The sequence below is a fragment of the Oryzias latipes genome, chromosome 16 (genome assembly GCF_002234675.1).
Source record: "Oryzias latipes chromosome 16, ASM223467v1".
NCBI lineage: Eukaryota > Metazoa > Chordata > Actinopteri > Beloniformes > Adrianichthyidae > Oryzias > Oryzias latipes.
Window position 1 is genome coordinate 672,501 of NC_019874.2, and position 23,432 is coordinate 695,932.

At 42.7% G+C, this 23,432-nt stretch overlaps 1 protein-coding gene and 2 long non-coding RNA genes across 3 annotated transcripts; 1 reads left to right on the forward strand and 2 right to left on the reverse strand.

Moving 5' to 3' along the window:
• Positions 1–3,516: 3,516 nt before the first annotated feature.
• LOC111948931 lies at positions 3,517–5,465 on the forward strand. Its single transcript, XM_023964101.1, has 2 exons — positions 3,517–3,751; positions 4,006–5,465. Exons 1-2 carry the CDS (start codon positions 3,517–3,519, stop codon positions 4,671–4,673), a joined length of 903 nt encoding a protein of 300 aa, XP_023819869.1. The 3' UTR covers positions 4,674–5,465.
• A 9,437-nt stretch (positions 5,466–14,902) lies between these two features.
• On the reverse strand, positions 14,903–21,899 carry LOC110013546. The gene is made up of 5 exons (XR_002874938.1): positions 21,811–21,899; positions 21,397–21,738; positions 20,997–21,177; positions 20,658–20,785; positions 14,903–15,431 (listed from the first exon to the last, which is right to left on the reverse strand). It is a non-coding gene; the product is annotated as an uncharacterized LOC110013546 (long non-coding RNA).
• Positions 21,900–22,318: 419 nt separating this feature from the next.
• LOC111948974 lies at positions 22,319–23,126 on the reverse strand. Its single transcript, XR_002874979.1, has 3 exons — positions 23,106–23,126; positions 22,703–22,849; positions 22,319–22,473 (listed from the first exon to the last, which is right to left on the reverse strand). It is a non-coding gene; the product is annotated as an uncharacterized LOC111948974 (long non-coding RNA).
• Between the last annotated feature and the right edge of the window lie 306 nt (positions 23,127–23,432).

Here is a 23,432-nt window from a genome sequence, read left to right on the forward strand (position 1 = left end):
CGTGTTTGTGAACTTCAGCCCGGCCTTTAGCAACATGGTCCCTGCAGTTCTGCAGCCAAAACGTGTTTTAAAACTTTCAGACAGACCAAAGGAAGCAAGTAAGGTTGGAAAATCCGCATCATTTTTGCCTATGAGACTGAACCATTTCTATGTTTCCTATATGATCTTAGCAATTTCAAACTGTCAGGAGCTGACAGCGGTAGCGGTCGACCCATGATCGTAATATTGCAGGTTCGATTCCCGCCTTGCACGCCCATGTGTCGAAGTGTCCTTGGGCAAGACACTGAACCCCACCTTGCCTCTGGTGGGAAGTTGGCGCCAGTGTTTGGCAGCGGAGCAGTGTGTGAATGTGTGTGTGCATGGGTGAATGGGACTGTGACTGTAAAGCGCTTTGGGCCTTCGTAAGAAGGTAGAAGCGCTATATATGTATATGCCATTTACCATTTACACAGCCATCATAAATAAGGTAAAGTCCCACTATCTATCACACACCTAGGTGTGTGAAATTTGTTCTCCGCATTTGACCCATCCCCTGGGGGAGCGGTGAGCTGCAGACTCAGCCACGCTCGGGAACCATTTGGTGGATTTAACCCCTGTGTCAAGTGTCAGCAGGGAGGCATTGGGTGCCATTTTTAAAGTCTTTGGTATGACTCCGCCTAGGTTGGAACCCATGACCTTCCAGTTACAGGGCAGACACTCTGAGCTGGTAGACGATCATCTCATCTACAGATACCAAAATCCAGCGTTTAAGGGCCAACATTGGTTTATATTCAAATGAAATCTGTTCTTGTGCATCAATAATGGCAAAACACACCAAATCCAAAAACCAACAGCAGGTAGGGCAGGTTCATCTGAAAGGCTAATCAGACACCTGTTCTCAAGGACAGAATTTTTTACAGTCTGACCCCTGCACCACCATCACTTGGTGGTTTACATATTGTGGATATGGGCTGTCTGCCTGTTAAAAATGAGCAAACCTGTACAGGGCACGCAGGTGGCCCGCAGCAAATACTAAAGTCATAGACCACTCAGCGAGACTGTAGGGCGGAAATGTACATTCAAATTTTTTCTACGTGCATCAAAGTCATCACAAACACTTCAACAACACATAAAGGTAGGTAAGGGTAAAGTAAGTGAGACGCAGGCGTGTTGTGTCAATTTTCAATTTTTTCAACCCCTTTGGAGAGGCTAGTTAGTGCTGTTTAAGTAATAAGTGCCTCCTCCATGGTTGCAACCTGACTGTCAGAAATGAAGAAATTAGACAGTATAGTCTTTGTGGGCATCCTACAGGCGTCCTTCAGGCCCCTGTGTATCACCTTTACACCCTGCATTTATGCACGGTCAGTAAGGCACCAGTGTGCCCTTAGTAATACACTGTACAAAAAAAACACCCCTACATCACAAATGCATCAAACTTATATTATCCTCACAATAACTTCACAATACACTTACCACATGCAATGGTACGTTCAATTTTCATGGAAACGTGGCCATACAAGCATCAAGGGAACTCAAAGACACACCTGCTCTCCTTGTAAGATGCAGCTGCACCTGTCCATGACCCTTCACGGGCTCAGACAACCCAAAAATCCGCAGCACCGTTGCAGTTGCATGTAAATAGTGCATAAGCAAGCAGCAAATATTCTGTAAGAGTATAATCAGTTTTAGCCATAAAAAACTTAAAAAAAAAAAACAGACTGATCCTCTGTCAAAATATGGTAGAGACTCACCTCTGCAAATCCATCTCCCCAAAAACGACTTGCTTCTTCTCTTTTTGTCAGGCGAACCACTGGATTTGATTCAAAATGTTGTAACCATGATGTGAAACATACAAAACCAACTCATATTGCGTATATGATTGCTTACGTTCTCCTGTTTGTGTTCTGACCAAGACAAAACCAGCAGATTCTAAACTTCAGCTTCAAAACAGAAGCGAGTTGACCATGTCTAAATGTCCAGGTACACCAGGCTGCAGCTCCGTGGTTAGATGGCTTTCTGGTTGCTTCTACAGAATGCTGAACAGGTGAAGACATTCATAGGAAAACAGGAAATAAAAAGATATTCTCAAACAGCGATCGCCTAGCATTCAAATCTCTTTTTACCTTTTTTTAAAAGAGCAAAAAAAACCTCCGCCGCTTTAGTCTGACATTGATGCTGAAGTAAACTGCAGGTGATGGCGCCTTTCAGTTGAATGCTGGGAACCATATTTATTCTAACAAAAGAGGGCTGTATAAAATGCAGCAGGTCTTCAAACACAGGCCTTTCTCCATTCTATTCCTTGATTCCGACCCCCTTGTTGCAAGACTTCGGTTTTCTTTCATCAGCTACCAAGTGTTTTTTTGAACAGCAAAATTTCAAAACCAGCTTTGTGTGATGACTGTGTGACTCAGGCTTTTAACAGGAAATCAAAATGTCCTGTAACAGTCTTTTTTTGTCCGGCCTTCCATTAATGCATGTCTGATCTGTGCAGTTTCCTCATGAACAACACTGGATAAATAAGGCACACTTAAGGCAAAGGTTGCACCTTTTTGAAGTGCAAAAAAAAGAAGCGCAAAACACAATGTATGTAAAAAGGTTTTTTTTTTTGGATTTATTACTCTTCCTCTATTTGTGTGATGTCTGACCAGTAAAGCTTAACTTTTTCTCCACAAGCATCTTTCTTTTATATAGTTTCTTTCATGTTAATGATAACTTTAATGCTATTGAGAAGACCTTTTTATAGGAATGCAAGAATCACTGATTGATCAAACGGTAAAGCTGAAAAGGGATTTTTTTAGTTGAGGTTACTGCATATTATAGAAGAAAAGAAAAAGCTTTTGAAAAATGGATCTTGTGACGGTGTAGAACCGTCAGCTGACGCTGCAGACGCACACACAGGTGCACACACGCTCGCATACACCCACGTGCGCATTGACGTGCACGCATGGACCCGTAAACACGTCATCTACGTTAACTTACCCTTTTCTTTCTGTCCCTATTTCCCTGCAGGTAGCCCTGGGTGCACACTAGGTTGCCGACTCATCTTCCTCACGCATACATTTACACGAAGCACGCACGACGCCATCATTAGCATTGGTTTGTTTACCCGTAAGTGGTCACCGACACACCGGGTCATGTGACGCATCGGTCACTGTTTGTATTTATTTATATTAAGGATTATTGGAATGTCTTTGTAATGAACACAGAATGTTTCTTTGTATGAAAATGTTTATTTCTTAATGTCCATGTTTTGAACAATGTAAAACACTTTTCCTTCTTTCTTTTGGACTGATGGAGAGCAACGCCCAGGAGGAGGGGGTTACCATTTAAAAGAGAACCTGTTACTGGTGTCATGGTGGGAGTCTGAGTGGAGAAGTTGGAGAGTCTGAATGGAGAAATATATGTTGGTTAGCCTTTGTGGAGCAATTGTTGTGCTCTGTTCTTGCATTAAAGTCAAGAATACTTTCACCTTGGCGCCTCTGCCCTTATTTCCTGGTGGGACCCACGAAAGATTGGTGTCAGAAGTTGGATATGCAGATGGCTGGCCGCAAAAAGGTGAGACACAGAGCTCTACGTTCCCAGAAGGAGGAGATGGATCCAACCACAGACACAGGCCCTCAATCGTCCAATTCATCCTCGGAGGAGGAGGTGGTGGATCCTGGTGCCTCTGTTGGCCCGACCAAAGGCCCAGAAGGTGACTTGGCGGCCATGATGAGAGACTTTCTCCATGGACAGCAGCAGCGAGAAGATTGGTTCATCGCTACACTCCAAGGTTTGGAAGCATCTATTTCCAGTTCAGAGCGCCATTCTGGTCGGCGGCGGAACACCAGTCTCCAAGCCGCTGGACGGAGCTCAGCCGCAGTGAGTAGCCCAAGGTTGGATCATCCAACACCAGCTGCAACGTCTCGTCGACGGCATCCAGTGGCACAGGAGGACTCCAGCTGGTCAGATCAACCCCAAGGCAGAGCCAGTCCACAGCCACCTGATTGGAGACCTTACATGGAGCCAAAGGTCCCTCCATATCAGAAGGTGAGGACATTGAAAATTACCTGCTACTTTTTGAACGGATTGCCAGGACGTGGAGATGGCCAGAGACTGAGTGGGCATGTCGGCTGGTGCACCTGCTGTTCGGAAAGGCGTTGGAGGCCTACACGGCAATGGACGAGCAGCAAGCCCACATCTACAAAGACCTGAAAGACGCACTCCTGGTGAAATTTGACATCTCGCCAGAGACTTATCATCAGCAGTTCCGGTCTGTTGTGTTGCCATCTGGGGAGAATCCAACTGAGACGTACCACCGACTGAAGGGCTTCTACCGTCGCTGGATCCGCCCAGAGCTACACAGCAAGGAGCAGATCGGGGAGATCGTCATCCTGGAGCAGCTGCTGCGTGTGCTTCCCGCTGATGTGAGGACGTGGGTGAAGGAGCACGAACCGGAGGATGGCCTCGCCGCTGCCCGGCTTGCGCTGCAGTACGTCAATGCTCGACGAGGGGCATCTACAAGGCTGTTGGGTTGGGATCAGCGTCATCCTATTCAAACTGCTCCATCGAGACTTGCACGGAGAGACTTCAATCAGGCAACGCAAGGTACCAACCGAGGACCTAACCAGCGAGCAGCGGGTAAGGACCTTGTGTGTTACTATTGCCAGCAGATTGGTCACAAAACCTCCGTGTGTCCAATCCGCAAGACTTAATTCACAGGTGCTTGCTACGCACCCAGGCCAGAGGCTATCTCAGGAGCAGGGCCTGTACACATGGACAAAGACATTTTCCAGCCACTTAAACCGGTGACTGTGAACGGACAGCAGGTTATTGCTATGTTGGACACTGGTAGTTTTGTTTCTTTGGTCAAACAGAGTTTAATCCCTTTTGGTAGACTTTATTATGGCAGGCAAACAAGTGTTGTGTGTCTGCATGGCGACAAACATTTGTACCCAAAAGCAGATGCAACAGTGACCATAAATGAACAATCACATCTTTTGACTGTTGGGGTGGTAGAGAACCTACCTGTTGATTTAATTTTGGGATGTGATTTGCCTATGTTGGGGGACTTATTAAATGAGGCTACTGAAACAGCTAAAGCTAATGCTGAGCTAGCTGTTAATGTTTTTAGCACCCGTGCTAACTAGAGCTCAGGCTAAAGTAGGGATGCAAAGTCTTCCACATTTGGATGACAGTTTATTTGATGGAGGCAAAGAAATGCCAAGAAAGTCCCGTCGTCAAAGACGGTTTGAAAAGAAACTTAAGTTGCCGGATCCTGAGATCCCAACCACAGCAGACACATTTGAAATACCAGCTGACGTTTCAGCCTTACAAAAAGAAGATCAAACTTTAAAACCTTTGTTTGCCAAAGTGTCGACGGAAAGTGACAACTGTTTGGGAAATGTGCGGTTTATTGTTGTTGATGATGTTCTGTATGCAGCTGAAGGTGAAGGCAAGGCAAGTTTATTTGTATAGCACAATTCATACACAAAGTAATTCAAGGTGCTTCACAAAACAGAAGAATGCATTAAAATCACAATACATCATAGAAATAATCAACATAAAATTTACTTTAAGAGAAAAAAAAAAAAAAAAAAAATTGAAAACTGATTTAAAAATAAAGGAAGGAAAGGAAAGAAAAGTGCAGATAGGACCTTTCAGTCATATACACGGCTAAACAGAAATGTTTTAAGTCTAGATTTGAACATGAACACAGAAGAGGCCTGTCTTACGAATTCAGGGAGGCTGTTCCAGATTTTAGCTGCAGAATATTGAAACGCTGATTCCCCTTGTTTAGTTCTGACTCTGGGTATCAACAGGAGGCCGGTCCCTGAGGTCCTCAGAGTACACCTACGGGTAGTTGTTCCAACCACCTGCAGGCCACTCGTTATGCAATTAGCTCACACACTCCCATGGGCGGGTCACCTGGGTCGTCACAAAACATATCTTCGGGTTAGTTCACGTTTTTTCTGGCCATTTATGGACACTGACATTCAGAAGTACTGTGCAACATGTCCTACCTGCCAGAAAACTGCAATAACACATAAGTCAGACAGAGCATTACTACACCCACTTCCTATCATTTCCACTCTGTTCAGGAGAATAGCCATGGACATTGTTGGACCTTTACCTAAGAGCAGTAGTGGTCACGAGTGCATCCTGGTGGTCTGTGATTATGCGACACGGTTCCCAGAAGCTTATCCCCTGCGCACCATTACAGCTCCTGCAGTCATGAGAGCGTTAATTCAGTTTTTCTCCAGAGTAGGAATACCTGATGAAATTCTGACAGACCAGGGAACCAACTTCACCTCCCAGTTGATGAAACTGTTCCAACAGCAGCTTGGTATCACTGCCATCAAGGCGACACCTTACCACCCACAGACCATTTGCTTGGTGGAACGTTTCAACCAGACCCTGAAGAGGATGCTGCAGAAGTTTGTGAGTGACACAGGAAAGGACTGGGATCGTTGGCTGCCATCTCTGTTGTTTGCTTATAGGGAAGTCCCACAAGCATCAACAGGCTTCTCACCATTCAAACGCCTCTATGGCTGGGATGTCCAAGGCCCACTGGATCTCCTCGAGAAGAGATGGGAGGCCAAACCCACTGAGACCTCAGAAAGGAGTGTGATCCAGTTTGTCCTGGAGATGAGAGAACGGTTGGCAAAGTACAGGGAAGAGGCAGAAGTCAACCAACAAGAAGCCCAAAGGAGTCGGAAGACGTGGTACGACCAGCAGGCCCGTCATCGCGAACTCCAACCAGGTCAGAAGGTTCTGCTGCTTCATCCCTCTTCTACCAATAAACTCCTGGCAAAGTGGCAAGGGCCGTACACCATTCTTCGCAGGATGGGACCTGTCACCTATGAGGTGCACCATCCTGACAAAAAGAGAGATAGAGAGACTTACCACGTGAATTTACTCAGAGTGGAAGGAAGGTGCTAACCATCCTACAGAGAAGTCTTTGCTAGTCAGAGCTGTGAAGGCTGAAGAAAACTTGGAGTTGGACTGACTCACTCAACCCCTCCGTCTCTGTCACATTTACCCCCTGAACAGACTACTTGGACTTATTTCATAAAGTGCCATCTCTTTTTTCCGCACAGCCAGGAAAAACCACACTCATCAGCCATACCATACGGCTCAAAGATGGACAACCAATCCGGCAACGACCTTATCGGGTACCACAGAAGTTGGTGGGAAGGCTGAATGATGAGGTGAAGAAGAAGCTGGAGCTAGGTGTCATCGAGCCTTCCAACTCCGAGTGATGCAGTCCGGTGGTGATCGTTGCCAAGAAAGACGACTCACTGAAGATATGCGTCGACTTCAGGAAACTGAACGCAGTTTCGGAGTCCTATGCATATCCAATGCCGAGATGACGATCTGCTGGAGAAGATCGGGGCTGCCAATTTCATCACCACTCTTTACCTATGCAAGGGTTACTGGCAAGTACCTCTCAGCAACACTTGTCAACCATATACGGTGTTCAAAACACCTGCTGGACTGTTTCAGTTTACAGTGATGCTTTTTGGTCTGCATGGAGCACCAGCCACGTTCCAACGGCTGATGGACAGGGTGCTGCAGGGATGTAATCACTGTAGTGCGCCGTATTTGGACGATGTGGTGATCTACAGTCACACCTGGGACTTTAATCAAAGGTTCCTGGTCCAAGTGGATGCCACAGCAGTCGGGCTTGGTGCTGTCCTGGCTCAGGGAGACCCAGGAGAAGAGCGACCAGTCCTGTACCTCAGTCGCAAACTTCAGCCGAAAGAGACAAGATACTCCACTGTGGAGAAGGAAGGACTTGCCATTAAGTGGGCGGTGGACAGCTTGAGGTACTACTTACTTGGCCGAGAATTTGACCTCGAGACAGACCACAGGGCCCTTACATGGATAAACACCATGAAGGACCAACACAACTGGCTTACACGCTGGTATTTGGCACTTCAGCCGTATAAATTTAACGTACGTCACCGGCCTGGAAGACAGAATATAGTGGCAGATTATCTGTCCAGATTGCCGCACATCGCCAATCTCCCAGAGGAGGGGGATGATGTGACGGTGCAGAACCGTCAGCTGCCACTGCAGGCCCACACACACGTGCACACACGCTCGCACACACCCACGTGTGCATTGACGCGCACACACGGACCGGCACGACGCCATCATTAGCGTTGGTTTGTTTACCCGGAAGTGGTCACCGACACACCGGGTCATGTGACGCATCGGTCACTGTTTGTGTTTATTTTTATTAAGGATTATCTGAATGTCTTTGTAATTAACACAGAATGTTTCTTTGTATGAAAATGTTTATTTCTTAATGTCCATGTTTTGAACAATGTAAAACACTTTTCCTTCTTTCTTTTGGACTGATGGAGAGAAACGCCCAGGAGGAGGGGGTTACCATTTAACAGAGAACCTGTTACTGGTGTCATGGTGGGAGTCTGAATGGAGAAATATATGTTGGTTAGCCTTTGTGGAGCAATTGTTGTGCTCTGTTCTTGCATTAAAGTCAAGAATACTTTCACCTTGGCGCCTCTGCCCTTATTTCCTGGCGGGACCCACGACAGGTCTAGACAGAAACGGCGTGTCTGTTTCTGTGGTGACTGATGAGCTTGCTGCTATAGATAGTCACCTGACTGGCTCTTCTGCAAAAGCAGGTCTTAACGCTGGAATTAAACTGCTGTCGGCTCACACTCACACATGAAACGAAGGTCCTCAGAAGTAAAATTTTGAACAGTATCGTATGCCAGACAGCAGCAGGGACAGCCGTCATGACTACAGCAGAGAGAAGGAAGGTAATCTGTCGAGGGTTCTGTACAAGCAAATAACTATCCAGCAGAACCTGAATTCAGTCTACAGCTTTCAGAAAATTGGAAAGATAAGATGAATTTAGACTTAACCAAGTGTTTAAAATGTTAAGTGACCTGGTGACACGTTTATTAAAACCAAGACAAACACATTTACCTGCATTCACTAATAAAAGAAATATCAAGCTCAGTCTTACTGGACAGCCTGCATAAATATGGGAATCACATCATCTTTTTGTAGCACTTTTCATAAAACTCACAAAGTGCTTAAGAATAAAAAAAACATCTAAAATTAAATAAAATCATGTTCACAGACCGGAGAAAGGTAGTTTGCCATCTCTCGGTCGGTGGAGTGTCCTTGCCCCAGGTGGAGGAGTTTAAATACCTTGGGGTCTTGTTCACGAGTGAGGGAAGATCGGAGCGTGAGATTGACAGGCGGATCGGAGCGGCGTCCGTAGTTATGCGGTCGCTCTATCGGTCCGTTGTGGTGAAGAGAGAGCTGAGCCGAAAAGCAAAGCTCTCAATTTACCGGTCGATCTACGTTCCAATACTCACCTATGGTCATGAGCTATGTGCCATGACCGAAAGAACGAGGTCCCGAATACAAGCGGCTGAAATGAGCTTCCTCCGTAGGGTGGCTGGGCGCTCCCTTAGAGATAGGGTGAGAAGCTCGGTCACCCGCGGGGAGCTCGGAGTAGAACCGCTTCTCCTCCACATCGAAAGGAGCCAGCTGAGGGGGCTCGGGCATCTAGTCCGGATGCCCCCTGGACGCCTCCCTGGAGAGGTGTTCCGGGCATGTCCCACTGGGCGGAGGCCCCGGGGAAGACCCAGGACACGCTGGAGAGACTACGTCTCTCGGCTGGCCTGGGAACGCCTCGGGGTCCCCCAAGAGGAGCTGGAGGAAGTGGCTGGGGTGAGGGAAGTCTGGGCATCTCTGCTCAGTCTGCTGCCCCCGCGACCCGGTCCCGGATAAGCGGAGGAAGATGGATGGATGGATGGTTCACAGAAATAAACAACAAAAACAAATGAAACAGTTCACTTCAAATAATACTTAAAGTAACCTTTCCAAATGCAGACTGATGACGGCACTAAAGCTTAAATAAAAATAAAATAAACTTTTTATTTTAGAAAATCTAAGAAATAACAAGGGCAGAATAAATACAATATTTCATTAAAAGAAATTCAATGAGTTACCACATCCACAAAACGCAAGTGAAGAAGAAATACAAAAACATGAAATAAAAAAACACAAAACAATTCATAAAAATGTTTGATGAAATTACCATATTCAAATTGTTTCAATGTATTTTAATGCACATTTGTGATTAGCAGGACTTAAGCATGTTGCTAAAAGTATCTGAATATGTTATAGGAATTTATGTATGAGTATATGCTATTTGACCCCTACATCAAGTTTGACCCAATGTGCTTAAGTAATGAAGAAGTTATGCTTTGTGTGTGAAAAACCTTCCACGTGCCATTCCAAGAAGAGTTAACATCACTGCCAGAAAAAGAGGACGTTTCTGGAAAGTAGCCGATGATTGAAAAGATTACTGCTTTATACAGGAACTTTGCATGACCCTGTTTTGACCCTTTATGAAACTGCAGTAAGCTTTGAATAAATAATACTGATAACTATTAATCATGCAATTCTTAGAATAACCCCTCCTGTGTAAAAAGGGCATCTTAAACTAAATAAAAAAAGGAGGGCAAGCAGTCGGGTCTCAAGTACTTAGTCAGATGTAAACTGAGTTTTTGTCTCTCCTCACGAGAAATCGTATTTGGGTTCTGTTTGTCTGACTGTTTCTCTAATAATGTCTTGTGTTTTTAGAAATTAACATGACAAATAAATACTTCTCTCAGGAGTCGGAACTCTGTCTCCCTCTCTGGTCACCAGTGGGAACCATCTCCAGAGTTCTGGCCTCACTTCCTGGATGATCCACATCTGACTCTCATCCACTCAATCAACCACAGCAGACTTAAGCTCTGCACTGAATGAAGCTCAGTGTGAAGTATTGTTTGTGCCACACTGCCTTCCTCAACGAGCGTTATATCTGGACCTGTTTGTCTGTCTTCTGACCCTGACTCTGTTTGCCTGCCCCCTGCCCCGACCCTAGCCTCAATCCTGACCATCTCTCCTTCTCTCCTCTGAAGATCTAATGCCTGTTATGGAGTCCAGCCTGCCTGACCCTGATTTGGCTTTGTTGAGTTTTAGCTGAACTAATAAACCTGCTGGATTTGGAACCAGCCATCTGCCTGTTCTTGTGACAGAATACTTTGCCAAATTTGGATCCAGCAGCAGGAGTTCCTAACCCAACAAACCTGCTCCATCGAGGTCAATCACAGCCACCACCCTCACAGAGTTAGGTGGTGGAGGGGTTGCCTGCTCAATACAAGGACTTTAGGAGTTAGCAAAGGACTTCAATAAGCAGCCTGCCACACAGCTCGCTCTATACTGGTCCTATGACTGTACCGTTGACCTCCTGCCCGGAGCTATGCCCAAGGTGCAATGATAAAAGACCACCGAGCGCTTTTACAATAGATCAAAATATAGTTGGAGTGGAACTTTAAACATCCAATGTTAACTATGGTATTGGGGGGGACTTTTTCTAAATTACATGTGTAGATAAATCCAAATCACATTCTTAAATTGAAATTGATCTCAGTAAAAATAGGAAAAGTGAGTCCTGCAGCTGTGGGCCTTAAATATATAAAGATGGAGGATGCTTGACAGGGGCTTGACAGGGGCCCCCCCCGGGGGGGGGGGGGGGGGCATAAAAACATTACACACAGTAATATTATGACCCTTTTGCTATTACCACTTATTTATTATAAAACACTTAATGCTAGCAGGATAGATGATATTCTGTTTGTGCATGTGTGTCTGATTGATTGATTTATTTATTTAAGTGTCATGCACTAATGTGCCCAGCCCACACGGGCTTATATGACACTAAAAAACAAAACAAAATACACAATACATAAAGATACATCCCCATCACAAAAAGAATCCCATAACCAATAACCCCCCTACTCAGAGTCTAACAGAATACATAGAGTCCATTCTTATTGTCCATGCTTTTGACACAAAATTTGCCAAACAAAAGATTTCATTTTCAAAAAGCAAACGTAAAATTTTGTCTTCAGATAACCAAAACAAATCAGGACATTTCTTTTCTATAACGTCATACATACAAAGTCTCTGTTTCTCATACAAAGGGCAATAAAACAAAAAATGAAATTCATCCTCCACCACTCGCAGCTCACAGACCTCACAGAGTCTTTCCTCCTCAGGAATGCCTTTAAAGCGCCCTACTTCCACCTGTAGGGGGAGCACTCCTGCTCTCAGTTGAGCACATAAGGATCTTTGTCCTCTTTTTAAGTTATATATAACATATGGTTCAGCAGAAAATGTGTCTTTAATTTGCAAATAAGTTCGTAATTTTGGTTTTTGAAGCAGTTTCATTTTCCAGTCTTTTTCATAATAACCAACTAAAGTTTCCTTAACATTATCTATCTTACATTTCAAACAATTGAAAAATAATGATTGTAAGTTCACAGAGGACAGAATGTTAAATACATCATTACACCAGGGATAAATATGAGCTCTATCCCAATCAAATATTTTAAGTGCAATTCTCTCTACAGGTAAAGTCACCAGCCGGTTCCATAATCTGAGAACTTCTGCTCTTTGTTTGATCACACAAGGTTCCCACCCCATGTCCCCCTCTACGGCGGCTTTAGTGGTGAACCTGTGTACACCCAGAAAATATCTCATTGCCCTGTTTTGAACCTTATCACACTCAGGAGCATCTTCATAACCCCAGACTCCTGCAGAATAAAATAACACAGATCCCACCATGGCATCGTACAATTTACCAAACGTGTCAAAACTCAACTCCGGACAGACCTTCATCTTATTTATCACTGCACCAAGTGCCCTCCCAGCAGAATCTGATAACCGCTGCTTCCCTTCTGAGAACATCATATTTTCATGAAAAACAAAACCAAGATATTTATAGGTATCAGTATACATAAGAGTAGTTTTACCAAAATAAAACAGAAAATTACTTTGAGGTACTAAAGGCTTTCTAAAATGAACGATTTGTGTTTTGTCACTATTGATAGTGAGTCTCCATTTGTTACACCAGTCATTCATTGTATTTAACATTCCTTGTAATTTTATTTCCTCATCCGCTATCAAAATAATATCATCAGCATAAAGTAATATGCTCAAGTTCCAATTATTGATATCAATACCCAAGTTAGTTTTCTTAATTTCTTGAGCTAAATCGTTGACATAAATAGAAAAAAGAGTCGGTGAAAGAACATCTGCTTGTTTAACTCCAAATGGTGTGGAAAACCATCCTGTTTTTAGATCATTCACCTGCACACAGGCTAATGGAGCCTTGTACAGAGCTTTAATTGCTTTATAAAATTGACCATTAATACCATACGTAAGTAATTTATATTGAAGAAGATCTCTGTCTATCGAGTCAAATGCTTTTTTTAAATCCACAAAACAAACAAAGGTACTTTTACTTTCTTGCAGTCTAGCTCTCACCACCGAGGACAGAACATAAGTGTCAGTGAAATAAAAAAAATCACTCCAGGCACATTTTTGATCAATACTGTTGTTTCATGGAAGAAAGCTAGAAAAAGTTGATTTTGCATAATACACACTTTAAGTGTGACTGATATGAACCGTGTTCTTCAGAAAAAAAAGGTTTATCTATGCTCAAACCTGATAAGAGCAAGTTAATTCTGTAAAACTTCAGTACTGTTTTTCATTCACAGTTTCTATTAACGCCCACCATGCTGCTTAAGGTCAGATACGGAAGTGCCAAAAATTACTTCCGATTACAGTCAGGATTTACCTATGTAGATCTCATCAGTGAAGGTGAGCAGCCATTCTGTATAGTAAGATATTTACATTATTTGGCCTTTGTTAAAATGTAAGGAAGCTGGGAATATTGGATCAAATGTAATGACATTTTTCTGCAGATGTTATTACTTTGGTTTTTTTCCCTTTAGGCCATTCTTTTTTTCCAGTTAAAATAAGTTTGGACTTCCGGATGGAGCTGAGCTTCACATTTTTGAAGACTAACAGTAGTAGAGGAAGATGTTCTTCTTGAAGTGATACAAAGCAATCCTGACCTCTGACTGTTCGTGACAGCATATCAGATAGTAAGTTTCAGTAACTTTTTTAATGATTGCACCTAATGTTTATATTTTTTCCCTTGTTCTCCTATATACATTTTTAGTCCATCCAGTGCTATTGTTGATGAAGTTCCAATTTTTGGTAGGATACAAAAGATCCTTTTAATAAACACAATGATCTATTTCCTTGTAGATAAGCTAGTAGAACTTTTCAATCAGCATTTTCATGCCAGCAAATTGTTCATCAGTGACGGAAAGGACATTATTAAAGCAGACAGTCTTGTTATTCACAAGCCATTTGACTTACAAAGTGCCTATAGTAAAGATGAAAACATTTACATTGTACACAGCAAATCAAGCAGTGTATATTTTATTCCATAGGAGTAAAGTTTACACCGAATCCGGTGATTATTTGGGTCCAGATTCCCAGTGTTAAAACAACACCGTCTACAAGAGTTAATGAAATAACACTAAAATTGTGTAAAATTCCAACACCGTGAGAGTTTACGTAAACTCTTTGGCAGACATTATTTGACTCTGTCCAGATGAGCCATTACACTTCTGATATTGACTGCATCTACACTTAAAGAGTAGAAAATAACTCTTTTATCAGTGATTTATATACACCCAATGATATCCAATTATTATTTCAAAGAGAGTTGATTATTCACCTTAATGCAGAATTTCAGAGTTCCCTTTTAAAACTCAGTTCATACGATAAACTCTTGCTTATATTTTACATCTTCCCTACTTAATCTTATGTACTACAATAATATTTAACAGTGACTCACGTTAAAGATAACACAAATAAGCATCCAATCCCACAGCAGTTCAAAAATATTTATTTGCCAATTCAAATTGCCATTGAACATAAAATTAATACAGACAGTAAAAGCAACTGAACAAGGCTCTACTGACTGATCAACTACTGAAAAAGAATAAGGGGTCATTTTCTCTCCAATTCTCCATTTTATCTCCAATTCTAGCTCTGTGTTTGCTTTGAAGATGTTTTCGAAAACCTGAAAATGTGCAAAATCTCTGAGAACATCCATCTTGGTCACATAGAAGTTGAAAATTTTTTCCAGGATAAAACCCATGGAAAATCTTTAGACGACGAACCAAATCTTTGACAGAAGTGCGAATACATTTCAAAACAAAACAGTGGAGCATCTTTCTTTTGTTAATTTACCTGAGTCAATTGAGAAGCTTTGATCTGAGGTCCTTTACCCTGGGGCTTTCATGGCATAGGCCAACATCAATATTGTAAATGGTCGTCTGCACAAATGTATACATGTTCTGCAAGGGCTGGTCGTAGGAGATGCCAAACACGTAGTGTGCTTTGAAAAGTTCATCAAAGGCTGAAAGTGAAGACTTAGCCTTGCAGGGGATGAGTTGACCGTCCACCACTATGTAATAATCATTGATGCTGGCACGTGATGTTCCAACAGCCAGAATGTAGGGCTGTCTCCCCTGGACTGGGCCTGTTACCTCTTGAAGGCTGCGGCATGACTGAAACAAAACTTTGATGTATAATGAGTAATTATGGCCTGCAGCAGCAGTCACTGACTGCAAGGACCATATTGTTTTCGCAGTTGGAACGACGACTTCGCCGCCTTTCAGTGAGAATTTGACCCCCGCCGCATGCTCGAAAAGTCACCAAAACGTGCACACACCTGGGATAAATTGCAAATGAATTTTCCACAAAGTCAACGTCACCCCCCCGAAGACGATGACATCACGGCCAGCGATCCCGTCAAAAAAAAGAATGGGCCGAAAATTGCGTATGGGGCCGAACAAAATGTACTTCAAAATACAGCCGCGAAACCAAGACACACGTGTCGTGGATATCCCAAAGATGTTTTGAAATCATTATGGGACGGCCACACGACCTACGGCTTGGCGGCCATTTTGTGGCGAACTCTGAGAATTGGCGATTTTCGTGTTTTCCCACAATATGGGGAAAAGACACTTTTGTTTGAACGATTTTCACGCAATTGCACACACTTGCTGCCAGCTCCAGTCTACAAACACCCCAGAAGTGTCGTTGACCTTTGACCTTGGGAAAAGGCCGCCATCTGGAATTTTCTCAAAAAAGCACCTTTAGCACCAGATACAAACGAAAACTCGTCGTTGGAATTTTCATCAATCGTCTCGTAACTTTTCGGGCACCAACGGCCAGCTACTCTGGACAAAATGTTGGAATTAGAAGTTGTAGATTTTAAACGGCGTGCGCGTGGCAAGCTAGCAACCGTTGCCATCTTGGCTAGCTCGCACATTTTTCATCGGAATGTCGTGAAGAGGAAATATGCGATTCCTTGGCCCGCGCTGAACAAAACGATGCTACGCACGACAAGATCGATAAAGGAATGTGGGCGTGGTAAGCAAAAAACTGTCGCAAAAAAATGTGCCGACTCGGCAAAAACGAAAACATTCGGAACTTTTTTTTGAGAATCGACTAACGAAACCAATATACCCTTGTCCGCGATATCCAAAGGACGTTTTGAAATCATTACGGGATGGTGACACGACCTACGGTTTGGCGGCCATTTTGTGCCAAAATCTGCCATTTTGCGTTTTTCGCGTTTTTACACAATATGGAAAAATGAACTTTTTTTCGAGCGATTTTCACGAAATTTGACTCACGTGTTGCTAGAGTCAGTCCACAACTACCTCTGCAGTTTCGTCCACCTTTGACCTCGGGAAAAGGCCGCCATCTTGAATTTTCTATAAAAAACGCCTTTACCCCTGGATTCAATCGTAAACTTGTCGTTGGAATTTTCCGCGATCGTCTCGAAACTTTTTGGGCATCAACGGCAAGCTACTGTGAAAAAAATGTTGCAACTAGAAGTTGTAGATTTTGAACGGCGTCCGCGTGGCGAGCTCGCAAAGTCGCGCACTGCTATTCCTCATACCTTATTATGGCCCGCAGCAGCAGTCACTGACTGCAAGGACCATATTGTTTTCACAGTTGGAACGACGACTTCGCCGCCTTTCAGCGAGAATTTGACCCCCGCCGCATGCTCGAAAAGTCACCAAAATGTGCACACACCTGGGATAAATTGCAAATGAATTTTCCACAAAGTCAACGTCACCCCCCCGAAGACGATGACATCACGGCCAGCGATCCCGTCAAAAAAACGAATGGGACGAAAATCGCGTATGGGGCCGAACAAAATGTACTTCAAAATACAGCCGCGAAACCAAGACACACGTGTCGGGGATATCCCAAAGATGTTTTGAAATCATTATGGGACGGCCACACGACCTACGGCTTGGCGGCCATTTTGTGGCGAACTCTGAGAATTGGCGATTTTCGTGTTTCCCACAATATGGGGAAAAGACACTTTTGTTTGAACGATTTTCACGCAATTGCACACACTTGCTGCCAGCTCCAGCCTACAAAGACCCCAGAAGTGTCATTGACCTTTGACCTTGGGAAAAGGCCGCCATCTGGAATTTTCTCAAAAAAGCACCTTTAGCACCAGATACAAACGAAAACTCGTCGTTGGAATTTTCATCAATCGTCTCGTAACTTTTCGGGCACCAACGGCCAGCTACTCTGGACAAAATGTTGGAATTAGAAGTTGTAGATTTTGAACGGCGTGCGCGTGGCAAGCTAGCAACCGTTGCCATCTTGGCTAGCTCGCACATTTTTCATCGGAATGTCGTGAAGAGGAAATATGCGATTCCTTGGCCCGCGCTGAACAAAACGATGCTACGCACGACAAGATCGATAAAGGAATGTGGGCGTGGTAAGCAAAAAACTGTCGCAAAAAAATGTGCCGACTCGGCAAAAACGAAAACATTCGGAACTTTTTTTTGAGAATCGACTAACAAAACCAATATACCCTTGTCCGCGATATCCAAAGGACGTTTTGAAATCATTACGGGATGGTGACACGACCTACGGTTTGGCAGCCATTTTGTGCCAAAATCTGCCATTTTGCGTTTTTCGCGTTTTTACACAATATGGAAAAATGAACTTTTTTTCGAGCGATTTTCACGAAATTTGACTCACGTGTTGCTAGAGTCAGTCCACAACTACCTCTGGAGTTTCGTCCACCTTTGACCTCGGGAAAAGGCCGCCATCTTGAATTTTCTATAAAAAACGCCTTTACCCCTGGATTCAATCGTAAACTTGTCGTTGGAATTTTCCGCGATCGTCTCGAAACTTTTTGGGCATCAACGGCAAGCTACTGTGAAAAAAATGTTGCAACTAGAAGTTGTAGATTTTGAACGGCGTCCGCGTGGCGAGCTCGCAAAGTCGCGCACTGCTATTCCTCATACCTTATTATGGCCCGCAGCAGCAGTCACTGACTGCAAGGACCATATTGTTTTCACAGTTGGAACGACGACTTCGCCGCCTTTCAGCGAGAATTTGACCCCCGCCGCATGCTCGAAAAGTCACCAAAATGTGCACACACCTGGGATAAATTGCAAATGAATTTTCCACAAAGTCAACGTCACCCCCCCGAAGACGATGACATCACGGCCAGCGATCCCGTCAAAAAAACGAATGGGACGAAAATCGCGTATGGGGCCGAACAAAATGTACTTCAAAATACAGCCGCGAAACCAAGACACACGTGTCGGGGATATCCCAAAGATGTTTTGAAATCATTATGGGACGGCCACACGACCTACGGCTTGGCGGCCATTTTGTGGCAAACTCTGAGAATTGGCGATTTTCGTGTTTTCCCACAATATGGGGAAAAGACACTTTTGTTTGAACGATTTTCACGCAATTGCACACACTTGCTGCCAGCTCCAGCCTACAAAGACCCCAGAAGTGTCATTGACCTTTGACCTTGGGAAAAGGCCGCCATCTGGAATTTTCTCAAAAAAGCACCTTTAGCACCAGATAAAAAACGAAAACTCGTCGTTGGAATTTTCATCAATCGTCTTGTAACTTTTCGGGCACCAACGGCCAGCTACTCTGGACAAAATGTTGGAATTAGAAGTTGTAGATTTTGAACGGTGTGCGCGTGGCGAGCTAGCAACCGTTGCCATCTTGGCTAGCTCGCACATTTTTCATCGGAATGTCGTGAAGAGGAAATATGCGATTCCTTGGCCCGCGCTGATCAAAACAATGCTACGCACGACAAGATCGATAAAGGAATGTGGGCGTGGTAAGCAAAAAACTGTCGCAAAAAAATGTGCAGACTCGGCAAAAACGAAAAAATTCGGAACTTTTTTTTTGAGAATCGACTAACGAAACCAATATACCCTTGTCCGCGATATCCAAAGGACGTTTTGAAATCATTACGGGATGGTGACACGACCTACGGTTTGGCGGCCATTTTGTGCCAAAATCTGCCATTTTGCGTTTTTCGCGTTTTTACACAATATGAAAAAATGAACTTTTTTTCGAGCGATTTTCACGAAATTCGACTCACATGTTGCTAGAGCAAGTCCACAACTACCTCTGGAGTTTCGTCCACCTTTGGGGAAAGGCCGCCATCTTGAATTTTCTATAAAAAACACCTTTATCACCAGATTCAAACGTAAACTTGTCATTGGAATTTTCATCGATTGTCTCGAAACTTTTTGGGCATCAATGGCAGGCTACTGTGGAAAAAATGTTAGAATTAGAAGTTGTAGATTTTGGACGGTGTGCGCGTGGCAAGCTAGTAAAGTGGCGCACTGTTATAACTCCCTTGCATTTCAATACAATACAGTGAAAATTGAATGCATGCATTCATGCCTGAAACAGAATACATTGAAAAACACTGGATATGGACATATAAGGAATGTGGGCGTGGTTAGCATAAAACCACTGTTGCTAAGGACAACAAAAACTTTACTTTTACCAATTTGTTTGAAACTGACATCAATCTGTTCGTCCTCCCGAGGGGACCAAAACATAAAATGGTTGCTATGGAGATAAAATCAACAGAAAGGCGCCATTTTTGGAAAAAGTGGTTTTTTTTTATCAACTTATGACATATAGCTCTCACCAATGGAGGAATGTGTTTTACAGAGTTGATTGATGATGCTGATCGCTATGCTAGCACTTTTAGCTATGTTAGCATAACTAGCATAGTTAGCATAATTAGCATTTTAGGTAATGTGTTTTTCTGAGTCAGTTTATGATGCTGATCGCTATGCTAGCACCTTTAGCCACATTAGCATAGCTAGCATAGTTAGCATAATTAGCATTTTAGGTAATGTGTTTTTCTGAGTCAGTTGATGATGCTGATCGCTATGCTAGCACTTTTAGCCACATTAGCATAGCTAGCATAGTTAGCATAATTAGCATTTTTGGAAATATGTTTTTCTGAGTCAGTTGATGATGCTGATCGCTATGCTAGCACTTTTAGCCACATTAGCATAGCTAGCATAGTTAGCAAAATTAGCATTTTAGGTAATGTGTTTTTCTGAGTCAGTTGATGATGCTGATCGCTATGCTAGCACTTTTAGCCACATTAGCATAGCTAGCATAGTTAGCATAATTAGCATTTTAGGTAATGTTTTTTTCTGAGTTAGTTGATGATGCTGATCGCTATGCTAGCACTTTTGGCCAAATTAGCATAGTTAGCATAATAAGCAAAATCAGCCTTGACTAGCTTTTAATTTGTGGGCGGTGAGGGCGGTGAGGGTGGCGGTGGTGCGTAGAGTTCTGCGTAGAAGGCGGGTTGCGTCTGCGGGCCATACAACGCCGCTTGCGGCTTTAATTTATTTTAAATTTGAACAACTACACTTTGAGTTACTAAAATCTAAGTGGGAGCCACCTACTCTGTGAAAATGGACGACACGTTTTAAAGCTTCTCGAACAGCGATCTTTCCAGGTTGCTTCTTCCCACCAGGTGGAGGAGGAAGGAGATAAACCAACAGCAACAGTGCTGCCATGTCACTGTCCCAAGCTGGAGCAAAAAATAAGCAAATAAAGAATTTGCTTGAAACAAAGCTAGTCATTTTTGGCATATATTCAGCTAGTAAAGTTTGATAAATAGCAACTTTGTGGAAAATTGTGTTAAAATTGTAGGACTTTTTCACTTCTGCATATCTATAGATGGCATGAATCAAACCACAACAAAGGAGAGAACATAATGTGTGACCTAAGCTAGGGCTTACCTGGTAAATCTTCATTTTCATCATGGTTCTCCTCAGCAGACTGAATGAGGGAGTCCAGAGTTGGTGTTTTTCTGAGGTTTTTCGCTTCTTTGATGACTTTCTGCTTTAACGAAGTTCCCCATTTCTCCTAGAGTTTTGAGGCGGTTTCCTCACCAAACATCATTTGGAAATCCTGCAACACCTTAAATTAATCACAAAAAATATAGACGAATAATTAATCTATACTTCAGCAGAACTTCAACAAATTGTGTATCAAAGAAGCAGTGACAAAGGAAAGATAATCCTAAATATATTCATTGTTTTCAAGTCTGCTGTTATTTTTGAGAGGAATCACGAATAACTCACTATCACCCTATAATAACCAACCATTCTGCAACATCACAACACTCAGCTGACTCACCAGGCCCTTTGTGTCTAGAAACCTTGGGAATACTGTTAGGATGGTCTCACACTTCTCAGAATCTTGAATTAACATCTGTCTGTATTGAAAAGTTTGTTTCATCTTCATGAAGATCTGCCCTTCTTCAGTGCAGTGCCTCAAAAAGGATAAGGCCTCTCTGCAGAGGTCCCCATCCAACTGATGCTCTGCGGTCACAGGTCTCTCCAACTGTGGTCCTCTATTGCGTGATGAATCCCTTCCAGAGCTGCTGCTCCTCCTGCTTCCACTACTGAGTTCACGCTGCATGTTTTTTAGTTTCCATGCAATGTAGCCTTCATTACTCTTAGCATCAAAAAAGTGCTCCTAAAGGGAAACAGAAACTGTAGCTCTAAAAATACTCCTCTAACTTTATGGTGAACAGAAACAAATACGCACATATCCTTTTTCTGAGTATGGATCTTTCAGACAAGGAAACAGGGTGACAATCCCTAAAGCATAGCGTGTCCTTATATCCATAGGGGGAGTCGTCCTTAGAAGGAAAGGAGCAAAAATTAGTCATCTTTGATGATTTTATGTATGTATGTCACTGCAACAATAATTTTAGACTATAATTTAGACTATAATTGACAAAAAGTGACTTACCCATACTGCTCAATCATAGCTGCTACAACTATGTTGACTAGTTTCCGGCGTGATGCATCTTTAACCTCCCTTGTTTGTCTGTATTCTTTTAGTATTTTCTCTCCTCCTGGCTTGGCTTCCAGTAGTTTTTCAACAAGCTAAAATGGGGAGGGGAAAAAACAACACAAATCAAGTTAGTTCTTTTAATCAATTTCTATGTTGTTGTTTTTTAAATCAAGGATAGCCGTCACATGGTGTCAGTTATTAAAGAAAAATACATAAGCACAATCATATGTAAAATTAATAAGAATGTCACCTTTTTTGCATCTGAAGAACTTTCATCACTTGATTCTTTTCTTTGGGACTTAGGGTCTGCAGTGTAACTTCTTTTAGGGGACATGAAGGAAGTCTCATTGTCTGATGAAATTGATGATGAGAGAGACAGGGTATCTGTGCATGAAGACTGCACTGGAGATTCTAAAGGAGAAACAAACAATAAAAATCTGTCAGAATCGGACCACCATAAAATAATTTCAGAATACAGTAAAACAGCAATGTGTGCCATTTCAGGCATTTAATAAAGTATTCAAAATTAGTACAATAAATCAAACAAGGGAGGATCCATGTGCTTAACTTCATATACTTCATTAGTTTTAGATTGGATGTATTAAATAAAATGAACTTTTTTGTGCAGTTTTACTTTTACCCTGAACAGAAGAGGCATCAACAAGGTTCCAGACAATGTCGGACTTTTCGTCCAGAAGATCACTAAACACGTCCTCGTCAATCTCTGTCCCAGTTTTATCCACAACATATAAATTTGTCTCATGAGGGATGTCAAACTTCTCTTTGGCTGTCAATAAATAGAAACATTTATGGATACTGTTACTTTTTTCAATTTCCTATTACTTGACAGTTTAATTCATTACAATGTTCTGCTGTATGATAAATAGCGTGCAATTCCAATCAAATTTATAAGCATAATAAACTGCACATTCACAATGTAACAATAGACAGTAAAGAAATATTTAAACTAACTGATAAAAGCACAGCAAGGATGACACTTTAATAATTTTTTACTTGGAAATATGAAGGGTTGAATGAATTACCTTGTCTCAGGAATGTAGCATTCGAGGCTCCATTTAGTTTGACATATCGTTTGTTTCCCAAATACTTGACTTTAAACAGCATTGTTGCAGCTAAAAAAAAAGCATTGCTTAAAAACAAAATCTAAGTCAACAAGTTTAACAACAGAGGATATTGTGATATAATAGCGTCTCGGTGGAAGGTCACGGTTAATGGGGGGGGGGGGGGCGCGAAACAGTACAAAAGTGAACTGAAATTGCTGTAAAAAGACACGATTACATACAACTAAATAAACCGTTACACCCCTATAGACAAACAGACCCCAATGCTTTGCATTTGACCAATTTGTG

Bases quoted from the DNA above. Each gene is read 5' to 3' on its own strand.
- LOC111948931 (XM_023964101.1), top strand. From the start codon at position 3,517: ATGGCTGGCCGCAAAAAGGTGAGACACAGAGCTCTACGTTCCCAGAAG. The intron at 3,752-4,005 runs GTTTGGAAGCAT...CCTCCATATCAG, and splicing joins GTTCATCGCTACACTCCAAG to AAGGTGAGGACATTGAAAAT.